The sequence below is a fragment of the Hyaena hyaena genome, unplaced genomic scaffold (genome assembly GCF_003009895.1).
Source record: "Hyaena hyaena isolate Hyena2069 unplaced genomic scaffold, ASM300989v1 scaffold_320, whole genome shotgun sequence".
NCBI classification, from domain to species: domain Eukaryota; kingdom Metazoa; phylum Chordata; class Mammalia; order Carnivora; family Hyaenidae; genus Hyaena; species Hyaena hyaena.
In genome coordinates this window covers 1688816-1712879 of record NW_024080952.1, presented here as the reverse complement: position 1 = coordinate 1712879, position 24064 = coordinate 1688816, and the positions used below count along the sequence as shown (strand labels likewise).

The 24064-nt window shown below is 41.4% G+C and overlaps 1 protein-coding gene across 1 annotated transcript in view; it reads left to right on the top strand.

The window, feature by feature from the left end:
* The first annotated feature begins 2244 nt into the window (after window positions 1–2244).
* Window positions 2245–24064, top strand: part of FRMD4B (FERM domain containing 4B) — a 126535-nt gene continuing 104715 nt past the window's right edge. Inside the window, exons 1-4 of the mRNA XM_039248857.1 lie at window positions 2245–2291; window positions 7106–7171; window positions 9400–9494; window positions 17360–17452. Coding sequence (XP_039104788.1) covers window positions 7106–7171; window positions 9400–9494; window positions 17360–17452 — 254 coding nt within the window. The 5' untranslated portion in view covers window positions 2245–2291. The remainder of the gene's footprint in view (window positions 2292–7105; window positions 7172–9399; window positions 9495–17359; window positions 17453–24064) is intronic.

The window sequence follows — 24064 nt, the reverse complement described above, 5'->3', positions numbered from 1 at the left end:
GTTAGTTTCCTGAGGAACCTCCACACTGTTTTCCAGAGGGGCTGTACCAGTTTACATTCCCACCAACAGTGCAGGAGGGTGCCCGTTTCTCCACATCCTCGCCAGCATCTAGAGTTCTCTGATTTGCTCATTTTAGCCACTCTAACTGGCGTGAGGTGGTATCTCAGTGTGGTTTTGATTTGTATTTCCCTGATGAGGAGGGATGCTGAGCATCGTTTCATGTGTCTGTTGGCCATCTGGATGTTAAATGGTAAAACTTTTTACCTCATAGGGATGTAAGTCGGTTGAAAGAAGATACTTGCATGTGCACTCACATGACATCGTGAGTGGTTATAGAAGCTCGGAGAATCGTTCACAGATATTGGTAAAAGAGGTCCCCAATGATTGCTCATTGGGAGGGTAGGCACCATCTTGAAAGAGCTCGAAGGAAAACCACAGCTGACTCCGCATGGAGACATCTGTGTCAGTCTAGGCCATTCTCTGAACGGGAGTGTCAATAGCTCATGTTCAGTCAACACCCAGAGATGATATAAAGGAGCCCCTGTTCAGCTAGGGTTGACATCATTTGGGCGAAATATAAAACTCCATCCTCTCAATAGATCCCAAAGTAAGAACGTCCTAGATACGCCCTTCTACCTTGCTCCATTTCTTCCAGAATATCTCATCTGAGGAAGAGTTTAATAGCACACCTTGTTTTCAGGGTAGAAAGCTTGTTTGTTATGTATGAGTCTGTCTGGGCCAAGGCTTGGGAAGTGTTTTTGGAACATCCTCACTTTACATTATGCTATGTAAATTTAAATCATTTGTGAACTTATTCATTATTAACTGTGTCTGGGTTTTGAGCAGTAAAGGCTTTCCTTCGCTCAGATGTTTATCGACCACATTCTTGCCCTGGGTCAGACACTATTCTAGGCTCTGGGGATACAGTAGTGAAGAAATCTGTCAAGGTCTCCGCCATGAAATGTAACATTCTGATGGTGAAAAGTAAAGACAGAGGGACGCCTGGGTGGCTAAGTGGGCTAGGCACCCGATTCTTGATTTTGGCTCAGGTCATGATCTCACAGTTCGTGAGTTTGAGCCCCACGCCAACCTCCTTGCTGACAGTGAGGAGGCTGCCTGGGATTCTCTCCCTCCTTCTCTCTGAGTCCCTCCCCCTACTCTCTCTCTCTCTCAAAATACATAAATAAACTTAAAAAAAGAAAGATAATGACAGATAAAAACAAAATGAACAGAAGATATTAGCTCTAAGAAAATAAAGCAGCTTGAGAGAGAATATCCAGTCTCCACTTTATTTTGAGGAAAGGCCTCTTAGAAGCAGTGGCTATTGATTTAAGATCTGAAAGATGTGAAAGGACCTAATCATGCAGACCCAGGGAAGGGCATTCCAGAATGAACAGCATATGTAAAATTTCAAAGGAGGAACAACCTGTATTTTGAAGAAGAAAAGAAGGCCAGTGTGGATGGTATGTTAGTGCAAAGGCAGATGGCTTGGAAATAAAATTAGAAAGGGCCGGGGTTTGGTTATGTGGACATTGTTGACAAGGTAAGGAGATTGGTCACTTTTAAGCAAGAAAGTGAAAGGATTTCATCTGTATTTTAGAGGAGTTTAGACCCTTACAGGACTCAAATAAAAGCATGGAACCTGGTTAAACAGCTGGCTTTGCACATATCCAAGGAAGGGATGATGGTGAATTAGACTTCAGATGGGCCACCCCACAAAAAATCCTGAGGAGTCATTTTTATGAGGTAGACCCTTGCAGGCTAGGCTTTCAGAAAAGGTCGAAAGAGCAAGAGAGAAGAAGAAAGAAAAAGAAAAGCAGTTTGCCACGTCCATTACCAAGCTTTCATATTTCCTTATTCCAAAGAACTACTAAAGCAAAACCCAAGGAAGGCTGAGGTTCTGGTGTTTTCTGAAGTTGTGGTTTCCTATCACTTTATGAGCTGCCCCTAGTTGTTAGGAATGGTCCCACACTGCCCTGTCTGGACCTGCCTTTGGATTTCTTACCAAGTCTTCCTCCTCTCCCCTCTCCTAAATCAGGTAGTGGTATTGGGGGCTGGGGTGGGGTGTTTTCACAGAGACTTGAACCCCAGTGTCAGCTATAGGTCAGGGCATCAGGGCACGCCTCGAAGCTATAAGTCTGGCATGTGGCCAATTCTCACTTCCTTCTGCTCTTCCTCATTTGACCAGTGACCAGATGGACAAGGTCCTTCCACCAGCACCCAGCGCTTAGTGTCCGAGGAGCCCCTCCACCGTGAACTGGGGAGCAAATACAGGGCAGCCACAGACAGAGGTGGGAATTTTAATCCAATATGTGTGATTTTAATCTCCACCTTCCTGGGGTTGAATGGAAGAGGAAGTGGCAGGAAGGGTATCAAGTCTGTGTGGGTGGTAAGTGAAACTTTCCAAAGAGATGGTTTTTAAATGTTTTTTATTCCATGTGAGGCATTGCTGCCACTGGGGAGGGGTCAAAGCTGAGAATGTTTGGATGGTCTCTATGGAGTTCTGGGAACACCTGGGGTAGCTCCGCAGATTAAGTATCTGACTCTTGGTTTCAGCTCAGGTCATGATCTCATAGTTCATGAGTTCGAACCCTGCATTTCTCTCTGTGCTGACAGTGTGGAACCTGCTTAGGATTCTCTCTCTCTCTCTGTCTCTCTCTCTCTCTCTCTCTCTCTCTCTCTCTCTCTCCCTCTCTCCCTCTCTCCCTCTCTCCCTCTCTCCCTCTCTCCCTCTCTTTCTCTCAAATAAATAAACTTAAAAATGTTTAGGGGCACCTGGGTGGCTCAGCCAGTTAAGCATCTGGCTCTTGATTTCAGCTTAGGTCATGATCTCAGGGTTCTGGGTTCATGGGATTGAGCTCTGCATTGGGCTCCTCGCTGACAGCACAAAGCCTGCTTGGAATTCTTTCTCTCCCTCTCTCTCTGCCCCTATGCCCCTTACTCATGCTCTCTGTCTCTCCCTAAATTAAAAAATAATTTTTAATTAAAAAATGAATAAATGAATTATAGGAAGGTTTATTAGCTGTTTGTTAAATGTTAAGCAAATAAGGAGTATAATAATTGTCTTTGTGAAAATGGTTAATTTCACTCTCAGGGATGTCAGATTGAAAGCTACCAGGACATTGCTTATGAGACTCAGAAAGGTTAAGTACCTTCTCCAAGGTAACACAGCTGGTAAGAGATAAAATATGATTTTGAGCCCAAGTCTGGCTTAGAATGCTTGTGCAAGTCACATCATTTCTCAGGCCTTGGTTTCCTGGTGCTTAAATTGAGGATGTCCCCGCAAAACAAAACAATGCAAAACAAAATGAGGATGCCCCTTTCATAGGCTTGCACAGTAGTTGAAATACTTTGTTAATGAAGGTCAAGTGTCAAGCACTTGGCCTGGTGCACAGCAGGCCTCATTTGACGTTGTTTTGTCTCTTCCCTGGGACCATGTGAACTTAAATAGGGGTTTGCTTATTCTCATGACAGGACTCCCAAGAACCTGGCAGAAAATAAATGTGGTTGATGCAGAGACCACAAACCCCATCTAAAGAGGGAGCAGCCCTGCCCCACCCTGGCCAAATGTTGCCATGGACGACGTCCAGCCCAGTGTTCCCAAATCATACCATCTACATTCTTCTTAAGTGGCATCTTCTGATTTCTAATATCATCAACTAAGATTTATTCAGAAGCATTGTTCTGACAAAATATATATATATATATCCACCACCTTTCAACCTCCGGTTTAAGCATATGACAAGGGCAGGCCTTTCTAAAGGTTAGGGATGATCAAAGCAGAACTCTGGCCCCTAGGAGGAGCCAGCCTCCCACAGAGGAAAGGCACGGTGAATACTGAACACAAATATGCCAGTGTGGGCATAAAACCATAGCATGTATCCCTCTCTGGTTCATCTGCACCACCCTCTTCCAGCTTGTCTTGTGTGGTGTCTTGTCCCTTCACCTACTGAGATGTCTATTCATTCTCCCCCCCCCCCCAAATGTCAGCCTTTCTCTTGGCTGTTGTATTTGTTGATCAGTGATTGTAAGTGGATGACTTTCCTATATTAATGACATCGTGGGTAGTCTATCCCTTGAAAACGTTTTGTTCTGATTTAGGTGTAGATATCTGTGGTATCTTACGAAGATGCTTTCAGTTGCAAAAAGCAGAATCTGACTCAAGTTTGTTTCAGTAAGAAAAAAAAAGTGCACTTGTTAAAGGAATACGGGGGCGTTTCACGGAACTCAAGAGCAAGAATTCACCTGAACCAGGAGAAATGACTACAAGTGACTAGAAAGACATTAGGAACCCGGACAGCAACTCTCTCGAGCTTTCCCTTCCAGATTGCATGATTTCCCTTGTTCCCTTCCAGCTGCCTGTCTCCTTCATTCTCTCTGCAGGTCGCTTTCCTTTTGGTGCACACACAGCAGACAGTAGCTGCCACTACAGCAACCACTCTCTACTGCTCGCAGACCGAATTCCAGATTCTCTGGACTGAGGTTCTGATTGGCCCAGCTTGAGTCAGGTGTCTGTTCCCTGGTCCAATCAGCTGAAGTCTGAAGCTGAAGGGGTGGGACCAAGTTGTACAAACATGGCCACCACTGCCTGTGTTTGTCGTGAGAGGGGCAGACACACACACAGGGGACAAAAATGTTTACTATTTAATTCTCTAGGATAGAATTATATGTTGACAGAAGGAGAATTGACTACTCTGAGCAGAGTTACGATGGAAAGGAAAAAAGATGCCTTTTTAAAATCAGGAAATAAAAATCATTTGGATTATGAGACAACAGAATAACTTGAAATATTTTATGAGTTTTGACATATTCCTTCATGGATTCATGTGGTATCAGTTGATCTTTTGAGTGTTTGATTTTCTCTTTCCATAATACATGTTTCTGGGGCTGGTTTGTGTGGGTTTTACGAAAGAAGTAAAGTGATTTGAACTGACACACTTATTTCTTTCTTCCCGTTGTATAGGAGAGTATTAAAAAAGATGGCGTTGTTGTTCAGTTAGACCTTATTTTAAATCTTCACCTGGCGTTTTTCTCGCTCAGGTAACTCTGTACCTCAGTTTCCTTGTCTGTAAAATGGGGATGTAGTTATAGAATAGATTTTTGTGGAGCTTTAATGAAATAATATACATAAAGTACCCAACATAGCATCTGGAACAAATAAATATTAATTCCTTTTTCTCCTTGCCACCGAAGTGTATATTTGACTTTGGCTTTGCAGAGTTAAGGGCATAATCAGGGGCCATGGGGCAAGTAAAGCTTGCCCACTTTACCTCTAAGCACTACTTAAGTGGTTTCTATAGGGCACCTCTCCATAGAACCATAATCTAACCAACTGAGCTTACCCAGTTTAATCAAAAATGTAAGTGCAATAATCAGTATTTTTCCCACTGAAAACATATCCCACTCTGAGCCTCAATTTCCTCATCTATTAATCTGGAGTTAGTAACACCCATTCCACAGGATGACTGTGAGCTCAAAGATGATATCTATAAGACACCTAGAACAATGCTAAGTATATAGTTGGTGCTTAATTTCTTTTTAAATTTTCTTTTTAAATTGCATTTACGTATATCTGAGTTTCCAGGTCTTATAGTTTGGTGCAAAAGCTGAGAGATAAAATGCTGCTCGTGCTTTTTAAAAGTGACCCAGAAGTTCCTCAGGTGTGGGCAAAGTTGGATAGATATAGTTCACTGTGACATGGCTTCCAATAGACTGGAAACTATCTAAGTGTTTCTCAGCAAGAGACTCATTGAATTATTATATGTCCACACAATTATTTGATACTACAGAACATTTAGAAAGAATGCAGTTGGTCTGTATGTGTTGACACTGGAAAGAGCACCCCTAGTTTCACTTGAGTTGAAAAAGAAAAAAACATTTATATATATATATATATATATATATATAAAATATCATATACATGTGCTTGTATACACATATAAAATCACATACACAGGCTGCACACACAGAGTCATATATCAAATTTCTAGATAGTTATTTACACACAAACAGACACACAAATATTAAGAATACTTGCTTCATTTGCAAAACAATATGTCCAATATAACAACATTGCAAAGCAAACCATTTACTATGAATTTTTAAAAATATGTACTCATCTATATGTGAACATACATGTAAAAACAGTCTGTATGGAGTCTCCTCAAACTGACAGGGTGGCGATTTCTACAGGTAAAATGATTTGGAGTATGAGTTAGGAAAGGGAGATCTTTGTATTCTATGCGTTGTTTAAATATGTTACAAAGTATTGCAATTATAAGTGACAAAAATATAAATATAGTTGGAAATTTATACGATGTATATTGTTGTTAATTATGTATCTTAACTGTTCTTAATTGTTCCTAATCATGGCAGTGCTATACTATAAAGGGGAACGATGTTTCAAAGATGGAGACTTTCAATTTTAAACTTAACGTTATCTTTGGGGCGCCTGGGTGGCTTAGTCGGTTGAGCGTCCGACTTGCGCTTAGGTCATGATCTCGCGGTTCGTGGGTTCGGGCCCCGCGTCGGGCTCTGTGCTGACTGCCAGCTCAGAGCCTGGAGCCTGTTTCAGAGTCTGTGTCTCCTTCTCTCTCTGACCCACCCCTGTTCACGCTCTCTCTCTCTCTCCTAGAAATAAATTAAAAAATTAAAAAATAAATAAATAAATAAACTTAACGTTATCTTTTCCTTTATAATTATGCATGTATTCTATTTATTAAAATATATCAATGAATATAGGCATTTTCATTTGAAGAATAAATTATTGATTCAGTGATAAATACAGCAGTTTCCTCTGGGAAAGAAAGCAACTTTTCAGAGTATAATTTTGTGTATGGTATATGGACATTATTTTTTTCAATATATTGAGTTGTCTTTGCGTTTCAGTCTTTTTTTTCAAACCCAAGAGTCAATTAACTAATTGATTGAATAACACAAGAGCTAATGCCTCATCGTAAGTCTGTTTTTGAGGAAGGCTGTTGATTCACTCAACTGAAGCCATATTTAGGCTGAGCACGTCACAGGTAAAACAAACTATAAATCGAGTTCAAGGAGTTGCTTGTGCCCTGGCCCTGATGCCACTCTTGCTGTCTTGTCCCCGCAGATGACAGAAGGCAGGCACTGCCAGGTGCACCTCCTGGATGATAGGAGACTGGAGCTGCTGGTTCAGGTAGGTGTTGCCCACCCCGACAGACAGCCTGTTCTGACTGGTACCCTCTGTGAGCCTCCTGGCCTCTCTTCCGGCTTCTCACTTGTGTGTGCCAATGACTTGGGACTGTTAGAGGGGCAACACGACAGCTTCTAAGTCAGACTTGGTCCACCTGTAAGAGTAATTAGAGTCTGGGGACATGGATTGGAGACCCTTGGTTTCCAGTCTCAGCTCTGACGCTCCGTAGCTGTGTGACCCCAGGAAGTGGCTTTATGCCTCCAAACCCAGTTGGTAAACTGGGCACGATCATGCCTCCCTGAAAGGGTGATTGTGAGCTGCAGATCTGTGTCCTGCCACTTTGCGGCCACACTCACAGTGTCCGGGTTAAATACCCCGCTTCATCAGCTGTGCACCGGGATTGAGACTGCTTACTGTCCCTCGAAGCATTATGGCTAAAATCAAGCTAGATTATATATATGAATCAAATCTCTTTGTAACATATTTAGAGTATATGTGTGGTGATATTTTAATTGTCGATGCTTCTCTCTTTATTGACTCGACACTGTGGGCCAAAAACCTTAAAAAAAGTGTGGAAATTCCTTCTGATTAGCCACACTGCCGCTATAGCCAGAACTTTTTCCTTTGACCAAACCTAAATTCTCCCTCCTGAGGCTCGTTTCTCACCCACTATGCAGAGGCTTCGGTTAGAATGAGAATAGTCAACACTGTTTAGCCAGAGTGGACCTTGTAGTCCAGATTTCTGCCTGTTTCTTTCTTTCTTCTTCTTTTTTTAAAAAAATCATGACCATTCTTTCTTCCCCAACAGCAAACATCCAACTCTCAAACCACCATAGTGAGCCCTAACCTGTTTGGCTCTAAGTTCAGAAACGTCCCTGTAGATGCTCTCCTGCATATCACCCTTTTTTCCCTTGTCCCTGCAAATCAGGCGTCCGCTGTCACCCTAGGTGTTCCCCCTGATTCCAAGTCATGCTTCTTGCCACCAGGCCCAGTGCTTCTCAAAAGTTCATCGAGTAGATCCTTCTTCGAAGTTTTAGCAAACACTGGTGACAATCATGCATACAAGGGGTAAGGCCGCTCCATCTCTAGAGAGAAATGAAAAGCTTAGGCTTTGGAATCAGACCTGGGTTCAATTCCCCACCCCTACTGACTGTAACATCAGGCCAGGTGCTTAGTTTTTCTTGACTTTGACCCCCTCATCTACAAAAGGGCAATAAGAATGCCTATCTCAGGGGCGCCTGGGTGGCTTAGTCGGTTAAGCGTCCGACTTTCGCTTTGGTCATGTTCTCGCTGTTCGTGGGTTCGTGCCCTGCTTCGGGCTCTGTGCTGACTGCCAGCTCAGAGCCTGGAGCCTGTTTCAGTCTGTGACTCCCTCTCTCTCTGGCCCTCCCCTGCTCGCGCTGTCTCTCTCTCTCTCTCTCCTAGAAATAAATAAAACATTTAAAAAAAAAAAAAAGAATGCCTATCTCATAGGCTCATTATAAGGACAAAATGAGATAATGGATAGAGGGAGTTCAGCATAATAAAAGGGAATCAGTAGTGCAGTAGTAGTTTTATCTGAAACCCCACAACCGTGGGTCTTTGGCCTCTTTGACTGGCACCCACCAAGCAAAATTATTCCTACAGTCCATGTGGTGAGGTGTTTGATATTCTTTGTCTTGGTCACTAGCACCATACAACGTATAAAAGAGTAGTTTTTGAGGGGCACCTCGGTGGCTCAGTTGGGTAAGCATTCAACTCTTGATTTTGGCTCCGTTCATGATCTCACTGTTTGTGGGACTGAACTCCGTGTTGGTCTCTATGCTTACAGCACAGAGCCTGCTTCAGACTCTCTCACTCTCTCTCTCTGCTCCTCCCCTGCTAGCTCACCCGTGTTCTCTCTCCCTCAAAAATAAATAAAAATAAACATTCAAAATGACTTAAAAAAAGTATTTTTCTAAAACATCATCATGTTAGTAAACACATAGTCCCCTTAGAGGAAAAAGTAAAGTACTGAACTGAATTGCAAATACATGAAACTGACCATCTCATTGATGTTTCTATTACCATTTCTTCCCCTTCCCAATCTCTTGAAAAATTGTCTATAATAGATTAACCTGGGCAGTGAAAGGGGGCAGATATTTAAAAACAAACAAACGAAAGATGCTTTGAACTATTTGGGGCAGAGAACTGTGGTAGCAATAAGAGAGTGAGGCAACGAAATTGCTTCTGATCACATTTTATTTTGACAGCCCAAACTTTTATCAAGAGAATTGCTGGACCTTGTGGCTTCACATTTCAACCTGAAAGAAAAGGAGTACTTTGGAATAACATTTACGGACGACACGTAAGTCTTTTAGTAATTCATTTCTTTACCTTTCACTTGGACTGCCTACATACCGTCCTTCACAATTACCAAAAGCTGGAGGGAAATGTCTCAAGAATCAGAATATGTTCTGCTTAGTTAAAGATTGTTTAATACAGGATTTTTTTCCTAGGACTATTAGTGCAAAGTGAGAAGAAAGGGAATATTGATGTTGTCCTAAGTGTTTTAGAAATTTGTTTTGTAATGAGGTTGTTATTCTTGATAGTATATCTGCACATTTTTTGTGATGTAGATATGTATCTGTGATATAAACACTGGATTGTTGGGGTGTCTGGGTAACTGTCGGTTAAGCATCTGATTCTTGATTTCAGCTCAGGTCATGATCTCAGCAGTTCGCAAGAGGAGCTCCGCGTAGGGCTCTGCACAAGCCTGCTTGGGATTCTCTCTCTCCCTCTTTCTCTGCCCCTCCCCTGTTCATGCTCCATCTCTCTCTTTCTCTCTCTCTTAAGATAATAACCATAAAAATTTTTAAAAAAGGAAATACTAGATTGTTATTTCACTCATATATTAAAATGAGAATTAATGTTTTGGGTGTTGATGGCAAGAAAGTTTAAAGACAAATGTGTGGCCCACCTGAAAAATATTTGTACAGTGTTAATACAGAATGAACTTTTCCACTTCTATGTAGGTTCATTTTATGTCACTTCACTATCTTTTTTCTCTTTTACTTACATTTTTAATGCTTAGTTGGACGTTATATATATTTATCAACAATTTAAATGCTTTATGAAATGAGACCTATATATAACAATAAAATCATAAGAATTTGGGGGCACCTGGGTTGTTCAGTCAGTTAAGCACCTGACTTTAGCTCAGGTCATGATCTCACAGTTCTTGAGATCGAGCCCCATGTCGGGCTCTGTGCTGACAGCTCAGAGCCTAGAGCCTTCTTCAGATTCTATATCCCCCCCTCTCTCTGCTTCTCCCCTACTTGTGCTGTGTGTATGTCCCTCTCTCTGTCTCAAAAATAAACATTAAAATTTTTTATCATAAGAATTTAAAACTCCATCTAAAACAATGTATTTGATCTTTTCTGCATGTGTGTGTATGTGTTTTATGACAGTCCAATTTGCCTACATTATTTGCAGCCTGATACATCCTCAGAGGAATTTTTTATCCTTTGTGGAAAAAATATCCAGATTTCTTCAAATATTAAAATTTGGGGAGCCTGGGTGACTCAGTCAGCTAACTAAGTGTCTGACTTGGGCTCAGATCATGATATTGTGGTTCATGGGTTTGAGGCCTGCATAGGGCTCTGTGCTGATAGCTCAGAGCCTAGAGCCTGCTTCAGATTGTGTGTGTGTGTGTCTCTCTCTCTTCCCCTACCCGACTCGTGCTCTGTCTCCCTCTCTCAAAAATAAAAACATTCAACATCTGTAATGCCATTTTAAAAGTGTATAAGGATGAAAAAATTGCTTAGGCTTCAGAGACAAAATCCGTTGCGTTTTGCTGGAAATCATTTTGTCAGAAAATAAATAAGTACTACAATACAAATAAATGAATAGACATTTAAAAAAAACCCCAAATATTAAAATTCAAGAAAATGCATTCCAGACACAGAATATATTGGCCAACCAATGAGCATTCTTCCTGTACTCTCCAAGTTCAAATGTTTCTTCAGTTCTTAAGTTTAACTAGGCAGAAAGTAATCACAAGAAGGGACTAATTTGGGGGCACCTGGGTGGTTCAGTAGGTTAAATGTTAAACTTCAGCTCCAGTCATGATCTCTCAGTCCATGGGTTCCAGCCCTGCATTGGACTCTGTGCTGACAGCTTGGAGCCTGGAGCCTGCTTCAGATTCTGTGTCTCCCTCTCTCTCTGCCCTTCCTCTGCTCATGCTCGCTCTCTGTCTATCAAAAATAAATTTAAAAAACGTTGAAAAAAATTTTTTAAAAGGGGGGCTCATTTTTTAATACTTTGCTTCTTATTTCCAGCCTAGGTGAGCCACTAGCCTAGAGCCCCACCCCCACCCCAGCCGCCCCACTCCCCTTAGGAAATGCCATCGGGCTCAGGACTTGGGCTGGGCAAAACCAGACTACCACTTGTTAGGAGACACAAAAACCTGAAAACTTTGATCCCAGGCCCAGGACGCTTCCTGAATAAGGTTGCACAAACCAGAAAGAAAGTAAACTAGACATCACTCACCTCACTCAGAATCAAAATTAAACAGTTCACCCAACAACTATTTGAGACCCTGTATGATCAGTCCTCTGCTGGATAAAGTAGGAAGTGCAGATAACCACTGACCACACACTCTTCACTGGAAAGACAAGGCTAGTTCATGTGAATCAGTGATTAAACACATGCACACATGCATGTGCACACACACACGTTGTATGTGATTGTGAACGCAATAGTAGCAAACAGAATATGGCATAAATCCTAAAATACATAATAGCGAAGTTAATATGCTTAAACTGTAAGTGCTGTAAGCACTAATTTAGAGAGGTCACAGAGAATAGAGACCAAAAGCACGAATAAGAGTAATTTATTCATTCAAGAGATATTTCTTGAGCGCTCACCAATTGCCAGGCACTGTTGTAGGTTCCAGAGATTCAGCTGTGCACAGGAGAGACAACGTGCTTGCTTTCCTGGAGCTTATATTGCAACAGTATGGTCTAGCAGAACAAACACACATATAAGGGAGCAATTACTAGAAACAATAAGTGCTTGAAAGAACATGACCAAGGCCATGATCAAGAAAAGTTGGGGGGCAGTTTTAGATTGGGTGGACAAGGAACGGCTCTAGGGGATGACACATAATAAAAAGCAAGATCCAGTTCTCCAAAAGTTGGAAGGCACTCCAGACAAAGGCCAGTGTGAAAACCTTGAGGTGAGACTGAGCTGGACTTTTGGGGTCTTTTATTTTGTATTTTTGAGAAAGAAAAAAAATCCAGTGTGACTAGAATATAGAGAGTAAGGAGGAAAGTGGTGCAAGTTCAAGGTTGAGAGGGAGGCAAGGAGTAGATGTCCTAGAATTGTGGTAGCTGTGTGATTTTAGGCCAGTTACTTAACATCTCTGACACTCCAGTTTTCTCATCAGTACATTGGGCATTGTACTAGTACCTATATAATAAAGACTACATAGGACTCATGTAAAGGGTGCTAGTATGATGTACTGTTAAGTCGGGTCAGGTATACACAACCCCTAGCCACAGGCACTCACTAAAAGGAAGCTATTGTGCTATTTTTGGTACTGGCAGTGAGTTCAGTGTCCAGAGAAGGTTAAAGGAGGATTAGAGTGGAATTCACACAAGAGGATAAATATAGGGGTGCCTGGGTGACCTGGGTGACTCAGTCAGTTGGGCATCCGACTCTTGATTTTGGCTCACGTCATGATCTCATGGTTCATGGGTTCGAGCCCCATATCAGGCTCCATGTTGATAGTGCAGTGCCCACTTGGGATTCTCTCTATCCCTCTCTCTCTCTCTGCCCCTCCCCCATTTGTAGGCACACTCTCTCTCTCTCAAAATAAATAAATAATTTTTTAAAAAGAGGATAACTACAAATGGACAGAGCAGGGCAAGTAGACTTTGGGTAGAAGGGAGAGGAATTGGAGATGACATTCTGGGGAAGACTCATTATGTGGGCCAGCGCATGAGCATGGTAACGTATATGATACGCTGGCCCAGTGGTGAGGAGACTGGCCTGATGGTGGAGCAAGATATAAGAGGGACAGGATCATAGGTGGGCCTTGTGTGTCGCGTCGATGGGAGAGACACCGCTACACCACTGCAGGGTGCTGTGCAGCGGAATTACATGATTTATGACTGGTGTTGCAAGTTCCCCGGGCTACAGTGCTCGTGGTGGGCTGGAAACGGGGGTCCTGGCTACATAGAAGGCTTCTGGAAAAGCTCCCAGTTCAGGTGAGCAAAACCAAACAGTGCATAAATCAGGCATTCAGATATAAGACTTTCTCCTCAGAAAGAAAAGGAATAATATAAATGACTTCCTTTAATGCCTTGGGCCACCCTCCCCCACTTTCTGCTCTGGGATTTCTTTCTAAATCCTCTACTGGGAGAGGAAAGTCTCACTCAAGCGTCTCCTCCAGCTATCTCCTCTGGCGACAGTAGTTGATGGTTACAGCCTTTCCAAGAAGCCTGGCTCCAAACTGTCCTCTGTGTACTCCCCTGCAAGTGACAGCAGAGTCTATTTTTGAATTATGACCAGTTTGGAAGGTGTCTTCTGGCTCTAGCTGTGTTTATTTTCAGAAGAAGTATGAGCAGGGCTTTGGGAGGAGGGTGGGGGATTTGGCCATTTCCACCTTTCTGGGGAACAGGTCTGGAAAATTGCTTCTGTCTAAGGGTGTCTCTTTGGAATGTCTTGGTCACAAGCCTAGCTCTTTTTCTTTGTCTGGTAAATATTTTTGGAAAGTATGTTCTTTCAGCACTCCTTTCTCCCCCCCCCCCCCATAAAACCACTGAGTCGGATCCCTCCCAGGATGTGCTGTCTGAATTGCATTTTCCAGCCTAGATGCCACATCAGCCCTTTTGCCTTTAGTGAACTTCTCTAAACAGAGCAAGGCAACGCTGAGGGGAACATTTTGTCAATGAAACTAGGTACTGTCTATGCCCTACTCCACAGGCCAAGAAGAGAAGTGGAAAAACAGAGTTGTACCGTTATATAAGAAGGGAGTGATGGTGACCAACAAAAATAAGTCCGTGACCCTACTGGAGGGCGTGGTAGAGTTCCTTGAGATTACGCTTGGAAGTAACTCCTGGTGATCTGGTGCAGAGGCAGTCTTTCACCCCTAGAGGGCAGTGTCGTCCTCCTGAGGCAGCAGCCTTGAAGTTGGCCAAAATGGTTTCCATCTCCTCAACTCAGTTGATTCTTTTTTTAATTCCACTGTTTTGAAAGGCTTTGTTGAATAAGCCTTGTTTATGAAGAAATAAATAGGTTTTACAACACAATTGTGAGTTTTGATCACCATCCCGTTCGACGGATGTGAGATGATGGGCTTTTTGACTTCTACAATTCTAGCCCCCCCCACCCCGCCTCTCCCAAAAAAGCTTGTTTTAGGGTTGACCTGCACAGCTTGATAGAGGTGAATGTGTAGATTCAAGTTCTTGAGATAACTGATTAGATCTAGTATATTTTGTGATGGAAAAACGTGAGAAAAGCAGGTTATAAGCAGTATTTTTTTAAAATCTCATTTTAGTCTCATAAACTATAAAACAACACATTAACCTTAATGATACCTCAGTGACAGAGTTATGGGTAGTTTTCCATTTTTTATTCTTCTAATTTTATTTTGTTGGTGAGATTATGGATGGATTTATTTTTATTTTTTTCATAATCTCTGCACTCAATGTGAGACTCAAACTCATTACCCCAAGATCAAGAGTTGTTTGCTCTTCCAACTGAGCCAGCCAGGCACCTCTGGGTAAATTTTTAAAATACAATATTTAATTTATCCTTTTAAAAAATATTTTTATATTACATATACATGAATGTCTTTTTATACTACACTTGTTCTTAGTCAAAAGGGTGAAAAGTGATGTGAATGTCTTTTTATAAAAAACATTTAACATCACAGTTGAAGCCAATTCCTTTTGATTATCTCCCCACTCCAAATGTTACAATTTACTCTTGACCTATTTAGAACTAAAAACATTACATCCAAGGTAATAGTGTTTTCAGTGTGTTTCTTTGGTCAATGTAATTGATTTATGCTGTGTACTTTATTATACAGCTTGCTTTATTCATTCTTGGACATAATTCCATGCAAGCTCATGTAAATATACACTGTGCTTTTTAATGATGTCACATCTCTTCTATATAAAAGCAAGAAAAATGATTCAAAATTAGTCTCATTTTCCCTAAGAAAAACTTCTGAGACCTGATACTATACACTGTCTTATGTACATTAAGACATATATTTGAACATGTCTGAAGTTGGCATATATCTTTAAATCAGTACCATTCTAAAGTGCATGAAATACAGGGGAAGAATCTCTTACTTTTTGACCCCCATGTTTCTATTTTTTACACACAAAAGCAGTATTTCTAAACACTTGCCCTTATATCATTTATATCAGCTTATTTATCTCTATAATAGTCCTCCAAGTAAAGCTGGGGACAGTTATCAGAAGCCTCATCTTACAATCACAGAAACAACACACATTTTTTTCCAGTGTTGAGACTAATAAGTGACACAGACCAGTTAAAAGTTATAAAAGCCAATTCAACCCTTTCGTCTCCTGTATGCAGAGTCCTGGAGTCAAAGTCCTCGACTTAAATCTTAACTCTGCCACTTTTTTTGCAACTTTATTGTAAAATATAGGCATAATATGTAAAAAGCTCCAGCTCAGATGGCATAGAGCAATTGCTCGATAATGAGAAGCCCTTTTTCTCCTTCTTCTCCTTCTCTTTCTTCTTTTTCTTTCCTCTTCTTCCTCTTTTTCTTCTTTTTTAAAATTATTACTATTATTATTATTTCCTATCTACTTAAAATGAATACAGCTTAGAGTTTTCTGACTTTTTAAAATTATTGACTCAAAGACCAAAATAGGTTGGAAAATATCTTCTGGCCCATTACAGGTTTTATTCTGATTTTACACCCCACCACTGTTTGCAAGTTTTGAGCTTTCTATCAGCAAGCAAAATGGAGCCTATGCCTTCTGGGAATATACAGTCTCAAACGGCCCAACTGGTTGGACAGCTTTGGAAAGTCATGGAAACAATCCCAAGCCACGGTGTCATCAATCCTTACAATCCCGGAGAGGTCAAAAGTTAAGGAGAACTGTTTATATCCATGAACTTAGGCTCTTGAGTAAATAAACAGAAGCTTAAATATTAGGAGGTCCACAATATATGTATAGAAACAGGACTCAGATAGTATTTGACCCTGTACTTTTTTTTCATAGAATGTCTTTCTTTTTTTTAATTTTTTTTTTTTTTAATTTCTGAGAGAGAGAGAGACAGTGTGAGCAGGAGAGGGTCAGAGAGAGAAGGAGATACAGAATCTGAAACAGGGTATAGTCTCTGAGCTAGCTGTCAGCACAGAGCCCGATGCAGGGCTCGAACCCACGAACCATGAGATCATGACCTGTGCCGAAGTCAGATGCATAACCAACTGAGCCACCCAGGCGTCCTGACCCTGTACTTTTAAAGAAGCTCTAGTATTAATATCTATGTCTGTCTGATTTCATTAAACCACTAAGTTTTCCTCTTCTTGACTAAATCTCTACGTGCAATGTAGGTAAGAATTTAAAAAGAATTTAAAGATTAATATATTAAGTTTCACTTAGTTTTATTTTTAACTCCTTAGGTACCCAGTGTCAATCAGTTTCTAATCATCTCAGAGATATTTTGTGTGTGTGTGTGTGTGTGTGTGTGTGTTGATTTTCAAACGACAGTATTCTGTACTCCATTATGCATCTCGCTTTTCCATTTAGCGTCGTCATTCACGTCTTGGGAATTATTAAAAATAAGTTTGTAAACATAGTCTCCCTCTTTTGTACGGCTACATTGTATTTAATTGCTCAGTTTAAATTAATTTTTTAGATAGCACCTTGTTGGACATGTATAGGTTGCTTTGAGCCTTTTTCCTCCTATGACCAGTGCTATGGTAAGTGACTTTATACATAGGCCATTTTTCACGTGCACAAGTTTACCTTGATAAACTCTTAGACATGGACAGTCCAGTTCAGAGGCAGCTGCTTTTATAATTTTGATGGTAATTGCTAAATTGCCTTTCACACCAGTTGTAACAGGTTATACCATCCACGTATGACCCTGTTTCCCCACAGCCGTGCCAACACTGTGTGTTACTGAACCTTTCTCTGACCTTCTGTGTGATCCTTTTTCTTTGCTATGCTCTCACAGAGGTCAGCAGAACTGGCTACAGTTAGATCACCGAGTTCTTGACCATGATCTGCCCAAGAAACCAGGCGCAACCATTTTGCACTTCGCTGTGAGGTATGTATCAATAGAAACATCCAGCCTTCCCACCCCCCTTTGAAAAAAAAGAAAAAGAAAAGAAATTCTGGTGATCCGTTAGAGAATAGAAAAAAGAACAGACCATCAAAACATTATTATGTGAAAAAGATTCTCTCCTGTCTTAGTCTGGAGACTAAGTTGCCATAGATACCATGTAGAAGTGTTTTCTTTGAAGATAAAGGGTAGAATCACCTTCCAAAGTCCTTTGGATCAATTTAAAGCTGAAAAATAAATTGTGTTTTAGTACATAAGCTTGTTTCTGACTCAACATACCTTTAGGAGTTTTATAATTTGAAATCTGGCAAACATTTACTGTTACATGTTATGTATGGACGTTTCCTAGACTGGAAAGGATTGAGCTTTATACAATTTCACGCCTTAGTTTGAATAGAAGATAAAATGCAAACAAATGCTCATGGAAAGAATTATCTTAACAGTGCAGAAATCTGAATTCAGCTTGCAGGCAGAGAGATTGCTGAGAAGGATATAAGGAGTCCTTGACTTGTTCTCTGAGCTCTGCTTAGTTAGGAAATTTGCTTACCCGTACCTATGGGCCTCCATGAATGTCTCTCCAGAAATGGATGCATTCTACTCAAACAGTGATTTCTTAGAGCCAGCCCATGATGGGAATGTTTTTCCACATGAAATATTCAGACTCTAAGATAAATAAAATGTTATAAGAATGAACACTTGTGTTCCTGGGCCTAGTTTAAGAAATAAAACATGACCAGTTTTGCTGAAAGCCTCCTTCTGTGCATTAGCTACTCTCCTTACTACCTGAATTTAATGATAAATTTCATGATAAGATGTTTTCTTTGTCGTCATTCACGTCGACAACTATGATAGAAGCCAACTATGATAAAATAAGGTAAGGTAGTAGATTTCTCAGGAATCTAAATAAGCTTTCATAACGCTAAATCAATCTGAAGCAGGTTTCTATATTCTGGGCTTATGTGGGTTTTTTTTTTTTTCTTTCTTTCTTTCTTTTTTTTTTTTTTTGGATGTTGAAATATGCTTTGTTTGAGACACCTGGCTGGTTCAGTTGGTATGGCATGCAACTCTTGATCTCTGGGTCGTGAGTTCAAACCCCACATTGGACAGTCTAGTTCAGAAGCAGTTCCTTTTATTATTTTGATAGCATACCTAAAAAAAGAAAGAAATATGTCTTGTTTTATGACATCATAGTGGAAGCTTATTTTTCTTTTTTTGGAATTTTTATACTGTGATTACCTAACAAAACCATGTTGATTTACACACTTTTTACAAAACACTTTACTTGAGTCTGCTCCATGACATCCAAAATGTGGTAAGAAGATGTCCCACCTTTTTTTAAGCATCTTGTTTTATATGAATTGATGGTGCTTGTGGATGATAGCAGCTCCTTATTCAGTAAATAATGTAATGACGACCCCCAATTTGTTTTTTGCTTTTCACTCTGCAAGCTAGCTTAGAATTTCTTTCATACCACCAGAAATCATATTTTTGAAACCCAGGAAGGAGGTCACATAAATGGTGATTTGTCCAGGAGCAGAGCTGGTGTGGAGAAATGGGTGGAAATCCTAAAGAAGAACATAGGACTTTCCTAGAAAGAGTATGAGATGAGCGTGTGTATACATGGAAATGGAGAAAAGGGCAAACACAACTACCAAGCAATAGGAAAAAACACATATTAGTAATTAAGCAGGGGTCAGAGAATAGAGGAGCTTTAATCTTGTGTCTGAGCAGTACTCCACATACGTCAATATATTTTTTTCACAAAAAATTATAGTTTCACTATAAACATTTCAAATTATATGACATTACTCTCTCTCCTCAGCCTTCCTCCCTCCGCTCTACCTCTAACCCCCTTTTATTCTTAGAGAAAAGTAAGGGTGATTGTTACTTGGTGACTTACTTTGTTTTTACCAGGAGATTTTTCCTCGTTTATGTAAAAATCCACTTTATTTCTGTGCACTTTCATCATTGAGGTGTCCAGTCTCCTATGAAGCATGTAGGCTGTTTCCAATTATGTCTATTTTAATGTGAGTTGCACTTAACATCCTTGCTTTTTTTATCTTTGCACGCACATGTAGTATTGACGCAGCATACCTCCTTAGCAAGATCCTTTTTCTTTGGAGAACTTAGCGACTACCATTTATTTAGTCACTCATTCTTGGACAGCTGATATCTGGTCTCGTTTTGGTCTCAAAATACCAGGGGAGAAAGCTCTGTCTTCCTTTCTGTTCAGTCGTTCATAAGGCAGTCCTATCTTTTCGAAGCAGGTTCCTGAGATACCCAAGTAGCCTGCTACTCATTCCGTGAGTTTCAGCACTTACTTGAGTGTTATCTTGAGAGTGTCCCTAATCACATGCCATTACTTCCCCTTAACCACTCTCATGTTTAAAACCCTTATCAACTTTTTAATTATTCGCTTAATTTTTCCTCTCAACAGTACAGTGAGATCATAATGGTCTTTGTTATTATTCCAATTAAGTACTTGTTATTACTGCAACTTAATTAAAGGAATGATAAGCAAAAGCACACAAAGAATTAAGTGAACTTAGGGAGGTCACTTAGTGGAATGTCGTTCTCTGGAGGTCTCAAGAAGGAGGTAATACGTACCCCTGTGAAGTCCAGCGCCTCTCAGAGGACTTCTAGCCTTCTCTTTTTCAAGAACAGAACTGTTGGTGGGTCTTACAGCCCAGTAGATACTGCCAATAACCCTCGAACCCTTGCCTGAGTTGGCTACACATTTAGTCATTGAAGAATAAAACCAAGATGGCTTTTGATTCTGTTTTGGATATTGGTCACTTACAAGAGCCTCTGGAGATACACAGGACCTTTATTTTTTTAAATCAAAATATAGTTGACATACAATGTGGCATTAATTGCAAGTGTACAGCATAGTGATTTGACAACTCTATACATTAAGCTAGGCTCACCACAAGCGTAGCTACCCTCTGTCACCATACAGCACTGTGACAGTACCATTGACCATGTTGCTTATGTTGTACCTTTCATCCCTGTGATGTATTCATTCCATAAGTGAAAGCAGTCACTGAGGTACAGTCACCAAGTAGTTAATGAGAAAGGATTCCCTACATTGGTAGCACATTACAAGGATATGCATCAATGTTATTTTCACTGCAAACAATTAGAAATATCCAAATGCCAACAATGAAGGTAGGTTCAGTAAGTTATGGCATTCTCACAATGAACCACTGATCACTTTAGTAAAAGAGATTAGATTTTTTTAAGTACATTGCATTCCAGTACTTCCCCAGAGAGAGAGAGGGGGGCGCATATCTGAATCGTCCTAGGAATTTCTCAGACTGTACAATCACACCCCTCCAACCCCTAAATCCCCCACATTCTGGCCCGGATTCCGATACGGTGTGCTAAAGATGGTGAATACGGTCTTGTTCAAGTTGGGTGTGACAAATGAAGAGAGATTGGGATACAAAATAGTTTTGCAGTGTGCTATAAAATATAGGAAAATATCAATTTTTAAAAATTGTAGCGTTTATGAAAAAGAAAAATACCCTTTTGCTTTCCAAGTTTTCTCTACTGAAATGTAGCATTCACCAGGCACTGGGCTAAATATTTGACGTACATCATCTCACTGAGTCCTAAGCTAAACATTGGGGTCTGGCCTTTGGGGAGGGAGGTGTGGGGGAGAGGGTGACTTTCTCTTGGTTAATTTCTCCCAGGAAGCAGGGAGCAGCTCAAAACACGTGCTGCTTCTGCATGGAAGGAAGAAAACATTGAAGGTGAGGGCACTTAGATTTCCCTTTATGAACTTCAGGATTACACATTTGTCTTTTCTTTAGTTATGAAAGCTCCATGATACATGCTAAATACATGTGTGCCACATGGGTGTATAGATGCCCCATAGTTTATTTATGCACCATAATTCATTGAACCAGTTCTCTATTTCCATGTGAGTCCAAACTCCCCTAGGTTGCAGGGGGACTTCCCCAGGCCTGGGGTTTGTTATTTGCTGCTGTAAATTATCTTCTGCAAACACATGGGCCTCTTTGGTAATCCAGCCCAGATGTGAGCATTTGAAAAGCTTGATAGTGAGTGAGCACACAAGCATTTAAATCAGAGCAGGGACTTGGCGTGACCTCATTGGAAAAGCTCCCATCCCCTCTGGGGAGGGCAGGCGGAGGTGGCTCAGGCTGGTACCACCCAGCTCCGCACAAAGCAGCATCTCAGGGTCCTGCACTCCCTGATTCTTGGACAACTTCTTGCTTCCCCCTCACCCCCTCCCTTTCTGGTCTTCCCTCTTCTCCCTGCTTTTCCTCCTTCTCTTTCCAGGTCACCTCTGCTATGCCCCAAGACTGTAACTGGCCACTCAGAGGTAACCCTTAAACTGTTGTCTGTGACACTCAGGGCTGAGAACTCACTGTGTTCATTGGAGAGGAGCAGTAGAAATGTGGGGGATGGAAGGGAAACTGCCACCTTTCTGCCAAGGTTGCTGAAAACATGGAGCCTTTCAAAGGCTTTCTCAGGCTTTCAGCACCCCCGGCCGGCCTGGTTCTGGGATACTCAGCCTTTAAGTAAGAGTTAATTAAACTTGGGGCACCTGGTGGCTCAGTTGGTTAAGCGTCTGACTTCGGCCCAGGTCGTGATCTCATCATTCCTAGGATGAGCCCCGGGTCTGGCTCTGTGCTGACAGCTCAGAGCCTGGAGCCTACTTCAGATTCTGTCTCCCTCTCTCTCTGCCCCTCCCCCGCTCATGCTCTGCCTCCTTCTCTCTCTCAGCAATAAATAAGCATTTAAAAAAGAGATTTTTTTTTTAAAGAGAGTTAAATTCAAGGAAGCATCATGACTATAACCTGTGGGTCCCCATCATTCCACCTGATTTTTTTTTAAGAAAGCCAAAAACGTATATGGAATCTAACACAACAGGTTTAAGAAAAAAGAGAGACTTGAAAAAAGAGATTTGTTGCTATGGAAAGACACCCCCAATATATTCAAGCAGACTCCAAAACAATATGTGCAACATGATTGCACTTATGTAAAATATATAAGTAGGGGAAAAGTGTAAGATGTTAACAGTAATTAATCTCTGGGTAGAATGGTTATGGGAATGATTTTTTTTTGCCTTTTCGCTTATCTCTATATATATTTTCCTACAGTGAACACATTACTTAAGTACCTTTTTTTTAAATGTAAGCATTATGATTGATAAAAGAGAAGTTAGAAAGTTTGTGAGTGGCTAGCCCTGCGTTATTTTAAAGCTTTCAAAGAGCAGGTAACTTACAGTAAGGAGAGGACAGCAAAGTTTATCTCCTCAAGGAGAAATGGGATCAAAAGCCCAGAGGGATAGCTGACTCTTCCTAGTGTGGGCCCAGCACAGGTTCTGTGAGCAGATGTGTGGGGTCAGCCCATGCTCTGGGCCACCCACCACACTCCCATCTGAGCGTGCAGTATCCCAGAACCTGGAGAATATGACTGTTAGTTGCCTTAATGTTGACCGTGACCTCCTAAGTGGCATATCCCATTCTTGAATCTCCAGGCACTTGGTTAGAGGCCTCTATCTGTGAGGATCCAACATCCTAATTCACAGGAGAGGTCCAGAAAGACACAGAACCCTTCAAAACTCGTGCTCAATCTCAATTGCAGTTTCTTACAGGATTGTATTTCTCAGTGTGCTTTCCAATCAAATGTCAGACATCGTTTGTGGGAATCAACTCACTGTCCTCTGTAATCTGTCCTCAGGGTGACATTGAAAAAGTAGAAAGAAAGAATGAGTAAGCTGACTTGTGCAAAGAGCTGTAGGGTGCAGAAGTTAAAGCTTGGCCTTCAGCACAGAGTTTCTTAATAGCAGCACTATCGACATTTACGGCAGGTAATTCTTTGTCATGGGCAGTTGTGCTGGATTGTAGGATGTTTGCAGTGTCCCAGGCTTCCGCTAACTAGATGCCAGCATGCCCTCCAAGCCCAGGTAATCCAAAAAATGTCTTCAGCATTGCCGGATGCACCCCAGTCCACCCAATGAAAGCCAGTGCTTCGGCATCAGTCCTGGGTTTGAATCCCAACCCTTCCATTTATTAATTCTGTGGCATTTGGCCCCCTCTGTGGGCCTATTTTTCTCATCTCTAAAATGAACCTTGTTGGAAGATTAAACCTGCAGACATATTAGGTGGGTCCTCAGTAAATGTTAATGATTTTTATGATATAAATGACAGAGCCTGGTGAATGAGTGGGAAAAAAATGCCATGATGTGATATACAGTCTTGGAATGTGGAAGGTTTGCGACTGTCGGGCTTAGGTCACTTTTGCTCTGGGTGGAGGGTCTCATCGCTTGGTGTTCAGTGTTCACCGTGCCCAGCTGACCCCACCGCATCCATCTTACCTCTCCTGCCTCCTTCTCCAAGCCTGTGTCCCTACCTTCTTCATGGAGGACAGGGGCAAGCCATTTTGCAGTTTGGAAGGGAAGAAGCAAGCTCTTGGATACTTCAGGTTGCCTGGGGCTGAAGACTTCCTCCCCTTTCGGACAGGTCACAGCAAGGGCCTTACCCCCCCCCCCCCCCCACCGGGGCCTCCAGCCCTTCCCCGTGCAACTCAGGAAAAGCCACAGCAGAGAAGCACCAGGGCAGGTTC